A 15,364-nucleotide genomic window follows, 5' to 3' on the forward strand; every position below is an offset into this window, starting at 1 on the left:
TCATAGGTACTGGTCAAAATGCCTCCAGGGCCAACCGTTGGTGTGGCAATCGGAGCGCTTGGAACGAAGATGACTGTCGCTCCAGGCTCTCCCGAGGGACCCGTAGGAAGGACAGTCGTTAAAGTCACCGAACCGCCGTATGTCTGAGTAAAAATATTGGGAAGCCCAGCAGCTCCCGTGCTGCTCGGCACCAATACAACGGTTGCGGGATTGCCTGATGGGCCAATGGGCAGAGTAGTCGTCAAAGTGACTGAGCCGCCGTATGTGCTAGTCAGAACGTCGCCAACAGACGGGACAGTTGGCGCCGCACTTGACAGACCAGGGACAAAGATAACCGTCGCGCCAGGCTCTCCCGAAGGACCCGTAGGAAGAACTGATGTCAAAGTCAAAGATCCACCGTAGGTCTGGGTCAAGATGTTGGGAAGTCCTGCCGCTGCGGTGCTGGTCGGTACCAAAGTGTTGCTTGGAACCAAAACGACAGTCGCTGGATCACCGGAGGGACCAACGGGCAAGGTAGTTGTAAGCGTGACCGATCCGTCGTATGTGCTGGTGAGCACATTTCCGAGAACCTGAGTAGGATCGACGGATGAGGCGCCTGGGGCGGAGGGGACAAAGATGACAGTCACGCCAGGGTCTCCCGCAGATCCCGTGGGAAGAACAGTGGTCAACGTGACTGAGCCGCCGTAAGTCTGGGTCAGAACGTTGGGCAAAGTAGGAGCCACAGTGACGCTTGGGGTGGCACTTGGAACGCCAGGCACGAAGATGACAGTTGCAGGATCTCCAGAGGGACCAATTGGCAAGACTGATGTTAGAGTGACTGAGCCTCCGTAGGTGCTCGTGAGGATGTTAGGTAGACCCACAGCACCAGTGTTGCTAGTGATGCCAGGTGTGCCTGGTACGAAGATGACAGTAGCAGGATCTCCAGAAGGACCGACTGGCAAGACTGAAGTCAACGTAACGGAGCCTCCGTAAGTGCTCGTCAAAATATTGGGTAGACCAGCAGCACCAGTATTGCTTGTGACACCAGGAGTACCCGGCACAAAGATGACTGTGGCAGGATCGCCGGACGGGCCAACTGGTAGGACTGAAGTTAAAGTCACTGAGCCTCCATAAGTGCTTGTCAGGATGTTGGGAAGTCCTGCGGCACCAGTATTGCTGGTGACACCAGGGGCGCTGGGGACGAAGATAATCGTCTGCGCAGGGTCTCCGGCAGAACCAGTGGAGATAACGGAAGTTAAAGTGACGGAGCCGTCGTACACACTCGTTACGACATTTGGAAGGCCTGCAGCACCAGTGTTGCTGGGAGCGCCAGTGGCGCTCGGCACAAAGATAACAGTGGCAGGATCTCCAGATGGGCCAACGGGGAGGACTGAAGTAAGAGTAACTGATCCTCCATAGGTGCTGGTCAAGATGTTGGGAAGTCCCGCAGGACCGGTGTTGCTGGGAATGATGGTCACGCCCGGAACAAAAATGATAGTTTGTGGGGGCACGTTCACGCCACCGTCAGTAACGACTGAAGTCAGGGTTACTGAGCCTGCATATGTGCTGGTCTGGATGTTGGGCAGACCAGTAGCGGCAGTGCTACTCGGCACAAAGATGATGGTTTGCGCCGGCTCACCCGATGGTCCAGTCGGCAGGACTGAGGTCAGGGTAACTGAACCGCCGTACGTGCTGGTCAAAACATTCGGCAAAGCCGGTGTGGGTGTACCAGTGGGAGTCGGGATGAGAATGACAGTCGCACCCGGCTCGCCGAAGGGGCCGGTGGGCAGTGTAGATGTGAGGGTGACAGAGCCGCCGTAGAAGCTGGTGAACAAACCACCAGCAGTCGGCACCGTAGCAGATGGAGTAGCCGTGTTGCTAGGGAGGAAGATGATAGTAGCACCCGGCTCGCCGGAAGGACCAGCAGGTAGGACAGAAGTGGATGGCACCAGTCCGCTGTAGAAGCTGGTGAAAACTCCAGCCAAGGCAGTGGTCGCGGGAGTGGTCGCAGCAGTGTTGCTGGGAACAAAGATGACGGTAGCGCCAGGCTGTCCAGATGGTCCAACGGGGAGCGTAGAGGTAAGAGTGATCGAACCTCCGTATGTGCTCGTGTAGAGACCGGCAGCCAAAGCCGTCGTGGCAGCAGTTGGCAGACCGGTGTTGCTCGGGAGGAAGATGACAGTAGCACCAGGCTCGCCAGAGGGACCTAGAGGCAATACAGATGTCGAAGGCACCAAGCCACTGTAGAAGCTGGTAATGACACCGCCAGCAGTGGGCGTTGCGGCACCTGCTGCACTGGTTGCACTCGGGACGAGAACAATGACAGTTCCAGGGTCGTTGGAGTTTGCCGGTGCGACAGTGGTAGTCAACGGCACCGAGCCAGTGTAGGTGGACAGGAACGTTGTGAGCACGTTATTGCCAACGCCAGGAGCAGCGCCGCCGGTCGAGCTGGCAACGTTGCTTGGGACCAAGACAATGAGAGTACCAGGGTCTCCCGGGTTTGCGGGCGAGGCGATCGCCGTAGAAATGATGGAGCCGCCATACGTCGATGTGACTGTGGTGAGGGGAATGGCGGGTGTGGCAGTGGGAGAAGCCAGCACGTTACTCGGGACGAGGACAACGAGAGTGCCAGTCGAGCCAGTTCCCGATGGAAGTACAGTCTGGAATGAAGTGACCGAGCCTGCGTAAGTTGAAGTAAGAGTGGCAAAGACCGCACCAGGGGAGGAGGTAACGGCTGGAACACCGGCGCTGAGGGTACCGGGATCAACGGTAGAGCTCGGAACGAAGACGACAAAAGTCCCCTGAGAGTTGGTTCCGGTGGGGAGAATAGTCGAAGTCGACGGCACAGATCCGGTGTAGGTGCTGATGAGCGTCGCGAAGTTGGCTCCCGGAGTGGTTGCAGGAGTTACTCCAGGGGTTGCCGTGGAGCTGGGAAGAAGAACAATGACTGTTCCCAGGCTATCAGTGCCGGCGGGAGCAAGCGTAGTGGTCGATGGAACCGCTCCAGTGTAAGTGCTGATGAGAGTCACAAGTGAAGCGGGTTGGACAGCTGGCGTTGCAGCTGGTCCTGTGGTCGGGAGGTTGACCGTGGGACTCGAAGTTGCAGGATCCTGACCAACAGTGGGAGTCTGAATAAGAACAAGGCCAACGCTGCCACTGACGGTAGGTAGAATGGTGGTGATCTGAGTATCGGTGCCAGAGTATCCAGTCTGAACGGTGATGAACGATAAGCCAGGGGCCGTGGGCGTAGGTGCAATGTTTGTGACCGCAGGGGACGAAGGAGTGAAGGGGGTCTGGATAATGATGGCTCCGACGGTCTCGGTTCCAGAGGGGAAGACTGTGGCGGTAGTCGGCACAGCTCCCGTATAGCCAACGGTGGTAGTAAGAAACGAAAGGCCAGATGTGGGAAGCGGAGTCTGGATAATGACAGTTCCCGGATCACCGGCATTCACAGGTGCCAAAGTGGTCGTTGCCACACCGGAGCCGAAGAATCCAGTCGTGAGAGTAACAAATGAGGCTGGGTCAACGGTGACCGAAGGAGCTGCAGCGGAAGTCGGTGTCAGGACGATCAAAGTCGTCGGATCACCAGCCGAAGAGGGAGTAAGTGTAAGAGTAGACGTGGCAGAGCCAGGGAACCCGCTCGTGATGATCACGTTGGGCAAAGCATTGGTGACGCCAGGAGCCGCGGTTCCAACAGATGGAGTCTGGACGACTACGCTGCCAGGATTGGTGCCCGAGGGAAGAAAAGTGACCGTGGTGGGCAGGGTGCCGGTGCCAACGGTCGTGGTGAGAATGAAGCCACTCGGGACAGTAGGTGGAGGAGGGTCACCGCTGATGCTGACAAGAACAGTTGTGCTCACTCTCGTAGGGGTCTGGATGAGAACGATGCCAACAGAGTTGGTTCCCGTAGGAAGAATCGTCACCGTTGTCGGCTCGGTGCCAGTGAATCCAGTAACAGCCGTGATGAAGCTGTTGGGGGCCACGGCAGCGCCAGAAGTGGGAGTCTGGACAACGACGACTCCAGGCTGGGTTCCGGATGGCGGCAGGGTAAATGTAGTCGGCGTGGTTCCGGTGTAACCAGTGGTGACGGACACAAAGCCGGGTGCGGTGACGGCTGGATCAACGAGAGGGCTTGTTGCGCCTCCAGGAGTAGTGGGAGTCTGAACAACCACGGGTCCGATAGTGTTGGTGCCGGAAGGCAAGATGGTAGATGTCGCCACAACAGGTCCGCCGACGGAGACGGTCACCTGAATGTTCGGCAGAGCCAACGAGATGGATGGGACAACCACAGCACCTCCAGAGAAAATGGGCGTCTGGACAACCACCGTGCCAACCGTATCAGTTCCACCGGGGAAGTAAGTAATCGTAGTCGGCGCAATGCCAGTGAAGCCCTGGGTGGTGGTGATGAAGCTGTTGGCCGCGTTGGTGGCAGAGACCAAGGGATTTGTGAACGGGGTCTGAACAACCACGAGACCAGAGCCACCTGAAGACGGCTGCACGGTGACTGTAGTGGGAAGCGATCCGGTGAAGCCAATCGTGGTGGTCTGAAGAATGTTGACTTCCACAGAGACGGTTGGCGTCTGAATCAATACGACGCCGAGGGTGTTTGTTCCCGTCGGTGCCAGGGTCGTAGTCTGAGGGACAGATCCGGAGAAGCCCTGGAACAGAGTCGTGAAGACACCAGCGCCTGGAGCGGCAGTCGCGGCGACAGTCGGTGTCTGGATAATCACGAGGCCCACGGAGTTGGTGCCGGAGGGAGTGAGAATGGCGGTGGTTGCTACCGGTCCACCCTGGGTCAATGTGATGAAGGAACCCAGGCTCAAACTAGGGATAGACAGAATGATAGTGGGCAGGTTGATAGAGATTGGTGGAATACTGAGTCCAGGGAGCACCAAGCCAGAGTTGACTGCGCCTGGATCGGTGGCAGCGCCGGTTGGCAGAGTCGTGAACAAGGACGAGGGCACCTGGACGAGAACAGTGCCGACAGTATTTGTTCCCGATGGCAATAGCACGTTCGTCTCCACGGCGGGAACATCGGCCGGTGTTGTGATCGTTACGAAGGGCACACCAGAGGGGAGGTTCAGCTGAGACGTAGCTGGAGTAACAGGAGTCTGAACAAGAACCGTTCCCTGAGTGTCTGTACCAGTCGGCAGCAACACATTCGTCTCCACGGCGGGTACATCGCCTGCAGTCGTCACCGTTGTAAACGGAATACCAGCGGGCAAGGTAAGTTGAGGGGCAGCGATGTTAGTAGGGGTCTGAACGAGAACAGTTCCTAGAGTGTTTGTTCCCGTGGGAAGCAACACGTTTGTTAGCACAGCGGGGAGATCACCAGCAGTAGTTACCGTTACGAATGGCACTCCGGTAGGGAGAGTCAGGTCAGGAGCAGCTGCGTTGGTAGGAGTCAGGACGACAACCGTTCCAAGGGCGCCGCTGACAGCAGGAGGAACGGTAAAGGTCGAAGGCTGAAGGCCGTTGAAGCCGCTCTGAATGGTGGTGAAAGCACCAAGGGCTCCAGGTGCGAGACCGGATGGGGCTCCGTTGATACCAGGATCCTGGGACTGAGTCTGGCCTGGCTGAGCAGTCGCAGTGGCCAAGGGGTCGCCCAAGACCACGACGGTACCGACGGTGTTGGTTCCTACAGGAGGGATAGTCAGCGTGGTGGGAGTTGACCCAACAGCTGGTCCCGTGAGGGTGGTGAAGGAACCAGACAGAGCCCCTTGGGACGCCGCGGCGGTCGCAGCAGCCGGATCCGGGGTCAATACCAAGACTACAGGGGCGGTAGATGCAAGACCCTCCGGAACGACTGTGACGATGGTAGGTTGGGAGCCCGCGAATCCAGTGGTGATGGTGTTAATCACGTTGGGAGCCACAGTTGCCGCAGAGCCGGCCGGAGCAGGCGCAGCGGAACCGGCAGCGTTAGTCAATGGCGTGAGGATCAAGACTTGCGAGGCTGTCTGGGTTCCAAGAGGAGGCAGCGTCACCGTAGTCGGCACAGATCCAGAGTAGCCACTCGTGAGGATCTGCGGGAGAACTCCTCCGTTCGAGACTGGGTTCGCAGCAGATACACTTGGAACGGTAGCTTGAGTAGCAGCGTTCGTGATAGGAGGAACGGCTGCCGTAGTTGCGGCAGGGTCTCCAACAGTGACTCCCGCGCTGAAGCCAACAGGCAGTTGCTCGACGACGGTGGCAACCGGGTTATCACCCTGGGATGGGAGCGTCAAAGTCAACGGATCCGTGCCATTGTAATCACCTCGAATGGTGACGAGGTTGGCAGCCAAAGCGGCCGGTGCGGTCGTTGCTGGATCATCTCCACCCAGACCCAAGGCGACAACGATGGTTCCGGGATCAGCAGCAGAGTTACCTAACAAAGGCAAGGTGATTGTGGCACCGAGACCGGCGATCGGGAGCGCGGCCAGAGTCCTGAAGAGGGCTGGCCGGGCAGTGATTGACGGAGTCTGAACAATCACGGTGCCCAGAGTCGGGTTTCCGGCGGGGATGATGGTGAGCGAGACTGGAAGAGACCCAGTGTTGCCATCAGTCGTAATTGTCGTAAAGGGGCCAGTAAAGGAGGTGATGGCAGGCTGAACCACAACAGTGCCAGTCTGGCCAGTGCCTGAGGGCGGAACAGTGATTGTGAATGGTGATCCTCCAGTGTTGCCACCGGCCGTGATAGTTCGGAAAGGTCCATTAAAGGCAGTGGGATCCAGACTTTGAACGAGAACGGTGAAGATACCGTCCGTCGCATCGGCGGCTGGAGGAATAGTCACGGTCGCGGCGCTGTCACCCTGGCCACCGCCAACGGTGACGGTCAAGAACGGACCAGCAGCGGGGCCAGTGAAGCCATCCGTGGTCTGTACGATGACCGTTCCAGTCTGTCCTTCGGGTGCCGGGATAGAAATTGTCGTTGGTGTAGCTCCGGGAATGTTGATGGTCTGGAAGATGGCAGCAAGAGCCGGTGCAGCAGTCTGTACGATTACCGCACCAACACTTCCAGCCGTCGGAATAAGCGTGAAAGTTCCCGTCTGGCCGTTCTGGGCCTCGATGCTCACGGTGGTGAGCCTGGCAAGGAAATCGGCCTCGCCTCCCGGAGTCTGAATAATCTGAAGAACAGCATCGGCCCCGGTCTGCGTCACGGCCCTGTTACCGGGCAGAGTGATGGCAGCGGGTGTGACACCAGCGTTACCGAGAACCGTGATAACATTCTGAGGACCAGTGACGGTGATGGAGAAACTGTCAAAGGTCTGCGCAAAGACCGTACCCGCAGACCCAGCCGAGTCCACGACAGTGAAGTTTCTGGGCACGCCCGAGGCACCACCAACATTGACGGTAGCAAAGATCTGAGGCAAAGCCGCAGCTCCTCCAGATGCTGTAGGAGCGATTGTGACCGGAACTGAGGCAGGGCTAGGTCCCGGGTTGACGACGCTGCTCACGCCTGGTGCAGACTGTGTCACCAAACGACTTGCGTCGAAAGGAGTGCCTGGGACAGTTGCTGTTTCTGGGACACTGCTGCCGGTAGTAGCCGCAACGTTGGCGAAAGGGGTGAAGACCAAGTAGGTTCCGACGCCATCGGGACCCGAGGGGAAGATTGTGATTGTGCTTGCCTCAGATCCCGCCTGGCCACCTCTGGTGATGGTGACATAGGCGTTGGGGATGGATGAGACTTGATCAATGATTCTAGGTCGATATTAGCTTGAATGTACAAGGATTAAGGTATGGCAGACATGGATATCTTACCTGGTTACTTGGGACGTAAGTGTTCCCAGCTTGTCAATCTCAGTGACCAAAGTCAAGGGCGCATTAGTGATGGTGAGGGTCAGCCCATCGTCGAGTACCAGGACGGTGTTGACTGGCAGGTAGGCGCTGATGTAGATGGGCTGTCTGACGATGAACTGCACCGGCTGTACTTCGACAGATGTGATGCCGGCAGCACAGACAGGATTATCGGGGAACTGAGGCAGGGCGATGGCCGGCCAGTACTGGCTGGCGGCGGCCAACAGGCCCAGGATGGTGTTGAACTTCATGATAATGAAGCGCCGCTGCGTGATTCCAGCACGATAGTCTCAAGACCGTCCAAGACACCAGGTCTGGAAGCCGAGCAGCAGCAAGCTTAACCTTAGTTGTGTAACGTCGTTGATGCTAATCAGAGCCGATCTTTCTTTTGTTTCCTTTCGGAATTTAGGTAGAGTCGTACAAGAAAATATCTGGTCGACTATTGACCATGCAGTGGCATCTCTCGAATAAGACGGGAGGCGCCGCTGTTTCAACGGGGAGAGGAAAAAGAGGGAAAAGGCAAACAAGAGGAAGCGTCAAGTCAAAGTGTATGGACGCCGTGAAACAAATACTAGATAAGTTTCTTGTACGACGGTCAAACGAAGATGGCTCGGTTGTTTTAATGGAGAGGTTCTGCTGTAGCTTGTTGCCGTGAGACTGGTGCGTTCCTGACCAACAGAATGGCTGGAGGCGTGTGGAATGTCGTTCCTATGCGGATGGATGATGGCGGATCTGTCTTCAGCTCAGGCCGCATGCCAAGGTGGCTCACAATGTCTCTGTGTGATTATGATGATGATGGAAACTCTACCTCGGACTCGATTGCAACGTTCAAGTAATGACGAGATGTAAAAAGGGCAGATATCGGGAGGCAACAGAGGCGAAGAGAGGAGAGAGAGAGAGAGAAGGCGAAGAGTGAGGGAGAGATGGCGAGCCAACTGTGGCGAACCTGTTACCGGGCCGAGTGCCTCTCGTTGAGGATACGGCAGAGGCAGAGGCCAGAGCCATCTCGTTCGAAAACAGGAGGATTGATGCCTCGCCTGACTTCATGGTTACCTACTCTGTGACTGGTTCTGGCCGAGTTCTGCTCGTTCCGGCCAAAGATGTGATGCTGTTCAGAAGCGATTGGTGAGAATGAGGTCTGGCGTTTTTGGAGATCTAAGACAAGACCGTCAACCGAGAGAAAACTAGAGCCACTTCGGGAGCCCACAGCGAATTTTCCGCGCTCGGCGGAGACAGCAGCAGACAGCTGTGATAACTATTGCTTAGATTGCGCATCGCAGACAATTACATTGTTTGTCGTCAGTAGCGTCAGCGGTGGTGGGTGATGAGTCGAGGGCCACAGGGCCTAGGTATGCAGGCAAGGCAGGACAACTCATAGCTAAGGTGATTTGACTAGCATTAGACTCCCGTCATCTCAGATTCCGCGCCCGCAGGACGACGACGGTTGGGATGACAACATCCGCCTAAATCCTATTCTTTGCGGGTCGTCCTAATGAAGGGAGGATTTGCTCCCGTTCTTGGCAGCTTTTCTTCACCTGACGACGGACCTTGCTTAATAGATCTCTAGCAGAAGCTCTCTCCGCTAGCTGCCGCCCCAGGTCTAGGATGACTTGCAGCCTTCGTACGAAAGCGTTGCTGGTGGGTCATAGCTATCTGGTCGTCGTCGTTTCTGTGTGTGTGTGTGGGAGGTCAGTCCGACGCAATAAAGTGCGGGACGGTCGAGAGAGCTGAAGTCCATCTTGGACAAATGCGTCCAAGCTTCCCCAAACTGCTCAGTAGGAGGCGTTCACGTAGCCGAGCCGTTGCTGGCTTAAGTTGGCTGTGTATTTGTTGTGGCGGCCCTTCTGTTCGGCCGCCTCTTTCATTTGCTCTGGTGCCTCCTTTGGGAATATCACCGCCACAAACCCGGAAACGAATTGAGAAGAGGTGGACGGCGAGACGGAGGTCACCCCATCCCGAGGGGGGTGTAGTCAGCCAGGCCTGTCAGTCTGTGAGGAGAAGCAGTCGTTATCACATAACACACTAGCATAATTAGGCCGCAACTAAAGACGGGAATGCGAGATCTACGCAACAGTTGGCGCGGTTTTCCCCGGGGGAGCCGCCGCGGTTGGTCAGCCCGTCTAGTCTAAGACGCCCCTTCAAAGAGCCTAGACCCTTGAACTCAATCTCACCGTTCCCACGGAGCTTTGAAAATTTTATTTCCGATCTCTATTCTTGTTCGGATCCGGTTACCTCTCGTCCTTGAGCAGGACGGCCCGTGACAGTTGAAGCTATCCCAACCTGTCTACCCGAACAAGACAGGAAGACCTGGAGACTACAGATACCCTCACACACACGACCGCACCCGGACAGTGGCGCTGGGCGAGGCCAGACATTGGAGCCTCTGGACAGAAGTGGATAGAAGGCATCACGATCGCAGTCACAAAGACCTTGGCAAGTTCGCATTCAGACGCTCTGCACAGCAAACCCCCTCATACTGTTTCTATGCTGCTCGACGAGGGCTTTGTAAGAATTGCGTCTTTCCGGCCGTGAGACTCTCGAGAGGCTCCCGGGAGGGCGTCTTTCCAGTCTCAAGCGGGTTGGATGAACAATAGAGTTGACGCCCGAGTGGATATGACGTTCCGGAGATGGACGTCAGAGTCGACAAACGGCTTGGCGGCCGGGGTGAAGGAGGCACGGGAAGCATACGATATCGGTCTATCTCCAGATCAAGATGTCCTGATATAGAGTTTCCGCATTCCTTCTTCAGCCCGAGATTCTTGCTACCCTTGAACCCTGAATTCAACCGCGACAATCCAACCTCAGTTCAGTCTCTCTACCTCTCACAAAAAAATGTTGCAACTCATCTTTGCATTCGCTGCCGTTGCGGCTGGCGCCAGGGTCTACCGCAGACAAGAAGATTGTTCCTCCACCACAACGTTAGATGCTCTCACCGTTACCAGGGTCGAGCCAATCTCGATCTATATCCTCCCTCAACAACTTCAACCCACAGGGACCAACAATGATCCCTTCACGGCAGTCTATACAACAGTCTATCCCACCTTCTGCCCAGAGTGCTCTCAGGGTCTGAGGCCAGAGACTTACACCATTACCCAAACCTGCACCGGCATCACAGGATGCCAGCCATCAGGCAGTGTCCTCCCTCCTGGCTTCACTACAACACAAGCTACTTGCACCGACTGCCCAACACCCTTCAGTGCCATCCTCACCATTCCTCAGGCGACTGATGCCGTCGTCACATCAACCTTCGTCGAGACCTTCACCGAGCCCGGCTTGACCACAACGCGCACCATTGTCAGGACCTGCGCGAGCGAGCCCTGCTTGCCACAAATCACCAACGTCCCCGGACGTGTCTCTACTTTCGATGGGGGCCTATTCGCCGAGCCGGTTACACAGACAGCCACAGTCTCGGTGCCAGTCACCGTGACCGACAAGTCAACTGCAACCGTCACTGCCGATGCCGATCCATCCTTCCGTCCTGGCAGCTTCAACAGTGGTGCTGGACACGTCTTCTCTTCAGACAAGTCTCTTGTTCTTTGCGTCAGCGCATTTGTTCTTCTGTTGATCATGTCTTCATAAGCGAGCGGGGAGTGTGTGCCACAGATTGTGGATGATGTTTATGGCCATTAAGATTCATGAACTCTTAGCCTGCGGATTGTTTCATGTTGCTTTTACTTCTACGGACAATACTTGATACCAATTGTTTTCAATACGAGCCTCGGAGGGCTTTTACTTTCATTTCCCTGTATGATCTTACTTCAGTCCGGTACATACTTCATCATATAACTTTATCCATCTGAGGATCTTCAACTTTGTTCCATCTAGTAGATAGTAGATGTCCACATAATCAATGAAGTCTAAGCACTTCTTTTCTCAAACACATTTTGATCATGAGACTGCTTGTTCTACAAACTGATCGCGAATATTCCGCGCATTCTTCGTCTTCCTTCGATGCCTTGCCTTATCCGGAGATGAACCCTTGTGCCAATGCTATTAATGATGCTGTGTAACTATCACCATTCTAAATCCGACTCACGAAAAGTCCGCTTTTGACAAGTTCAAGATCCCTAAAATTTAGAGTGCGGGTAGCAATCAGATCATGAGGGTCCCCTGGTGTTAGTCACATTTTCGCGTTACACGCAAATTCCAGGGTTCAGGGAGTCCAGTCCCTCATCTGGAAGTGGTCTTCTCTTTTTGGAAGAATTAAAATGATCTGCGTCTCCTAGCCATGTTTCTTATTGTCAAAAGAAATATGCGTCGTCGGGTCTCGTCTGCATGTCATTTATGACGATCATTTCATCACGGCCCTGTCCATCGGGTCTCGATGTGACGACAAACCCCCCGTGACCCTCAGGAACCATTACCGAGATCACGGACATGGGCACGGCTAAATCCAGGGATGAGGTTTGACCTCATCCTCGACTCTGGATCTGCACGGCTGGACAGTTGAAGTCTTGGAAATGTCTGCATTCGTTGAATCCATCTTGGACCCTGCTGACTGGATGTCGGTGGCTGGAACTAGGTCTGCTGATCATATGCGATTCCGTCTCGTCTATTCTAAATTCTATCTTTACCCTCTTTTTTCGGGGAAAATCTCGCCTCCTCCCGCGGGGGCCCAGAAGGCTTGGTATTATCTCACGGTTTTGTTTACCGGCCCGTACTCACGGGCGAACCCTCGGCTCGCGCATGATCTGATTGTGTTGTTGTCTGGATTGGCGGGAGGTCCAAATTCCGCGCAAGCCACGGATGTCACTAGCCCATTTCTCCTCATTCCAACGACAAAGGCAGCGCTACGCAAACTCTCTGCCCACCCGTTGCTACCAGGCTGACCAGCACTAAGATCTGCAAATCTCCTCCCGTTGCGTCTGTGCGTGATGCAAGCTGCCCTCTTCTCTGTCTATCTGTTGCCAGCCGGGTGGGATGTGAAATGTGATGTGATGTGACTTGAAACTGTCGCCCCCGGTGGCATCTGTGGTGGCATAATTGTGGCAGAAGTGGCAGATGCCACCCCTCAACGTCGACGCAGAGACGGTACGTCCTCGGTAAGTAGGACACCTCGTCAATGGCTTCGTGTAAATCTGTTCTCATTTTTTTTTTTTCTCGTTTGCGAATATGCGCCGTGACATCACTCTTGCTCCGAGTCGTGAGAACTGCATGTCGTCGAGGCCCCGGTCATGCGGATGATGTCGGTGTCGCAGCCTTCATCACCTGCTCCAACCACCACACGTGAATGCGGACGTCGTCAGTCAGCTCGGGGTGGAAACTCGTGGCAAATATGTTCTGCTGCCTCACAGCGACAATGTCACCGATCGAGTCGTCCGCGGTGCTCTGGCTGACGCCTTCAGCGGCCTTGGTCTTCCGTCCCGGAAGAACGGCAAGGACCTCGACAGCCGAGGAGGCCGGCTTGTTGCTGTCGCCCGCCTCGGTGGAGAGGATCTCCTCAACAATTGGGGCGCGGATGAAGACGCCAGGGTAAGGGGACGACGCCGTTTTCGTGTTGCCGTCGCCTTGCGTCAGGAAGGGCAGGTCTAGGTCCGCGACGAAGCTCTCGATTTGGCGGCCAAAGTGGTTGCGGTGGACGCGCACGCCCAGCCCGCCGATGAGCTCTTGGCCGCCCTTCTTGGTGGCATTTGCCTCATCAGCAAGGAGGATGGCGCCGGCGCAGGTTCCCCAGACTGGCTTACGATCGGCTCTAAAAAGGAGAATAAAGAATTAGACGTTGTCTCTCGGGGAAACTCTCCAACACTCCAAAAAAAAAAAAAAAAAAAAAAAAAAAAAATTCGCTACAAGTGAGTGAGATGAGAATGCGAGTGAGAAACAGTGGGTGAGGTATGGAATTCTCTCAATTTCGCAAATGACATCATGAGAGCAAGTTCGGGTCTGTGGTGAGTGAGAGGTGAGTGAGGTGGCTTACTTGACGAATTCCTTGAGGGGTTCCATCAAACCGGACTGCGCCGCGATGAATGAGATTGTTGTGCTCTCTCCGCCCGGAATGATGAGGGCATCGCAGCTTCGGAGCTCTGCCTCGGTACGGACCTCGATGGCAGTGATCACGGGTCTCGGGCTTGGCGCCGAAGACTCGGCCGTAGCAAGGTAGACGGCGGCCTTCCGTACGAGATCGACATGCTCGTGGAAGCCGCCCTGAAGAGCCAGCACGCCGATAGTGAGAGAAGACATGTTGGGAAGTGTGTTGTGAGGTTCAAGGCTTTGCGGCTGGTGGCGTTCAGCAGAGTTCTTGAGGATGATGGGCAGAGTCGTGAAAGGTTGCGACTCTTGTGTTTGAGTCATTTACACGCGCAATGAACTCGGACACCACGTCCCGGACCGGTGAAGAGCAGCAAAAGGTTGTAGGCTATCCGCAAGGTAAGTAGGATAACGGGGATTTGGGGGTTGCTTCGTCGGCCTTGGCGATAACGGCTTCGTTGAAGACCCTTGCTAGCTAAAGTAAGGTACTTTATGTTGCCCGCACTGCAGTAATCGGCGGTTCAATCAGAGGGTTGGTTGCTAGGCATATGCAACGGCGGGCTTGCGGGTAGCTCGCCGCCAACTCGCTCCGCTGTAGTGTTAGTGTAGTACAGATAGTAGACCAAGACTGTCTGTCCCGCTTGCTGTGGGCGCAAAGGGCGTAAAGGGCGCGGAATTGTTCAATGTCACGACCAAAGATCCATGCAGATGTTGTTAGTTGATGTCTGGTTGATGTCAGCGACTGGCGGAGCAACGGGACAGGGAAAGGCGTCCGTCAGATGCATAGAGCGGCGGCGAGGGAAGATTCCATGCATACGGAGCTTGTTCCAGCTTGACTCTGCAGCTCCTGCGGAACAAGATGGGGCGATCTGGATGTTGTCCCGCGCGGAACAGACTCAAAGGGAGCGGCAGGGCGGGTTGGGTGGAGGGGCATCGCTCGGATCTACATCCGATGACAACCGCTCTGCTTCCCGCCCGCCCTTCAGTCTTTTGTAACTGTCGCCGCCGTTCGGAGCATGTGGATGGTCGGTAGAAACTTGTTACTAATTGTGGGAGAAGCCTTGGGCTCAGCCGGGTTGCGAGATACCTTACTGGGGTGACATGTACATTAGTATTGCAATTACATACACTATATGCGCGCATTGTCAGAGTGACCCATGATCAAGAGAATATGTCGGGCCATGATCCATCCATACAACGTACACGTCCCACAGCACGAAACCCTCAGCTTTCTCCTTATCGGGCAATATATTCAATGGGCAAGCCGGTTGAAGCATGTCCAGATCCCAGAGTCCAGACATCCAGAGCTGTATCCCGCCACCCGTTCAAACACCGGTGCGTGGGACTGGGCCGCCCTCCGCGCCCGCCACGGTCCACGACTTGCACGGGGGATACTTCGATGACACTGCCATTCCATTAAGGTTGGCCATGTACCGGGTCCCGGAGTAACCGTATCTTGCCTTTCCGAGATCGGGCCCTGACCCCCCTCAAGCTCGTGCCCGCAGGCCATCCATCTCACAGAGTCGTAGTCTACGCAGTAGGTACACCGTATTCATGACTATCTGCAGACTTGCTGGGTGGTAAGCTCGGCCCTAGGGGTTCCCTACGGCCAAGTGTCGCCGCCGACTCAGTCGCGGGCCACGCGCTG

At 55.6% G+C, this 15,364-nt stretch overlaps 2 protein-coding genes across 2 annotated transcripts; one reads left to right on the forward strand and one right to left on the reverse strand.

The window, feature by feature from the left end:
- Nucleotides 1-10,584: 10,584 nt before the first annotated feature.
- On the forward strand, nt 10,585-11,331 carry BDP55DRAFT_630710 (uncharacterized protein; the record flags this gene model as incomplete). The annotated part of the gene is made up of 1 exon (XM_060572187.1): nt 10,585-11,331. One exon carries the CDS (start codon nt 10,585-10,587, stop codon nt 11,329-11,331), a length of 747 nt encoding a protein of 248 aa, XP_060431212.1.
- A 1,593-nt stretch (nt 11,332-12,924) lies between these two features.
- BDP55DRAFT_727445 (SNO glutamine amidotransferase) lies at nt 12,925-13,929 on the reverse strand (the record flags this gene model as incomplete). Its single annotated transcript, XM_060579310.1, has 2 exons — nt 12,925-13,444; nt 13,667-13,929. The coding sequence occupies 2 exons, from the start codon at nt 13,927-13,929 to the stop codon at nt 12,925-12,927; spliced, it is 783 nt and encodes a 260-aa protein (XP_060431213.1).
- Nucleotides 13,930-15,364: the final 1,435 nt, after the last annotated feature.

This window comes from Colletotrichum godetiae (assembly GCF_030913485.1).
Source record: "Colletotrichum godetiae strain CBS 193.32 chromosome Unknown BDP55scaffold_15, whole genome shotgun sequence".
NCBI lineage: Eukaryota > Fungi > Ascomycota > Sordariomycetes > Glomerellales > Glomerellaceae > Colletotrichum > Colletotrichum godetiae.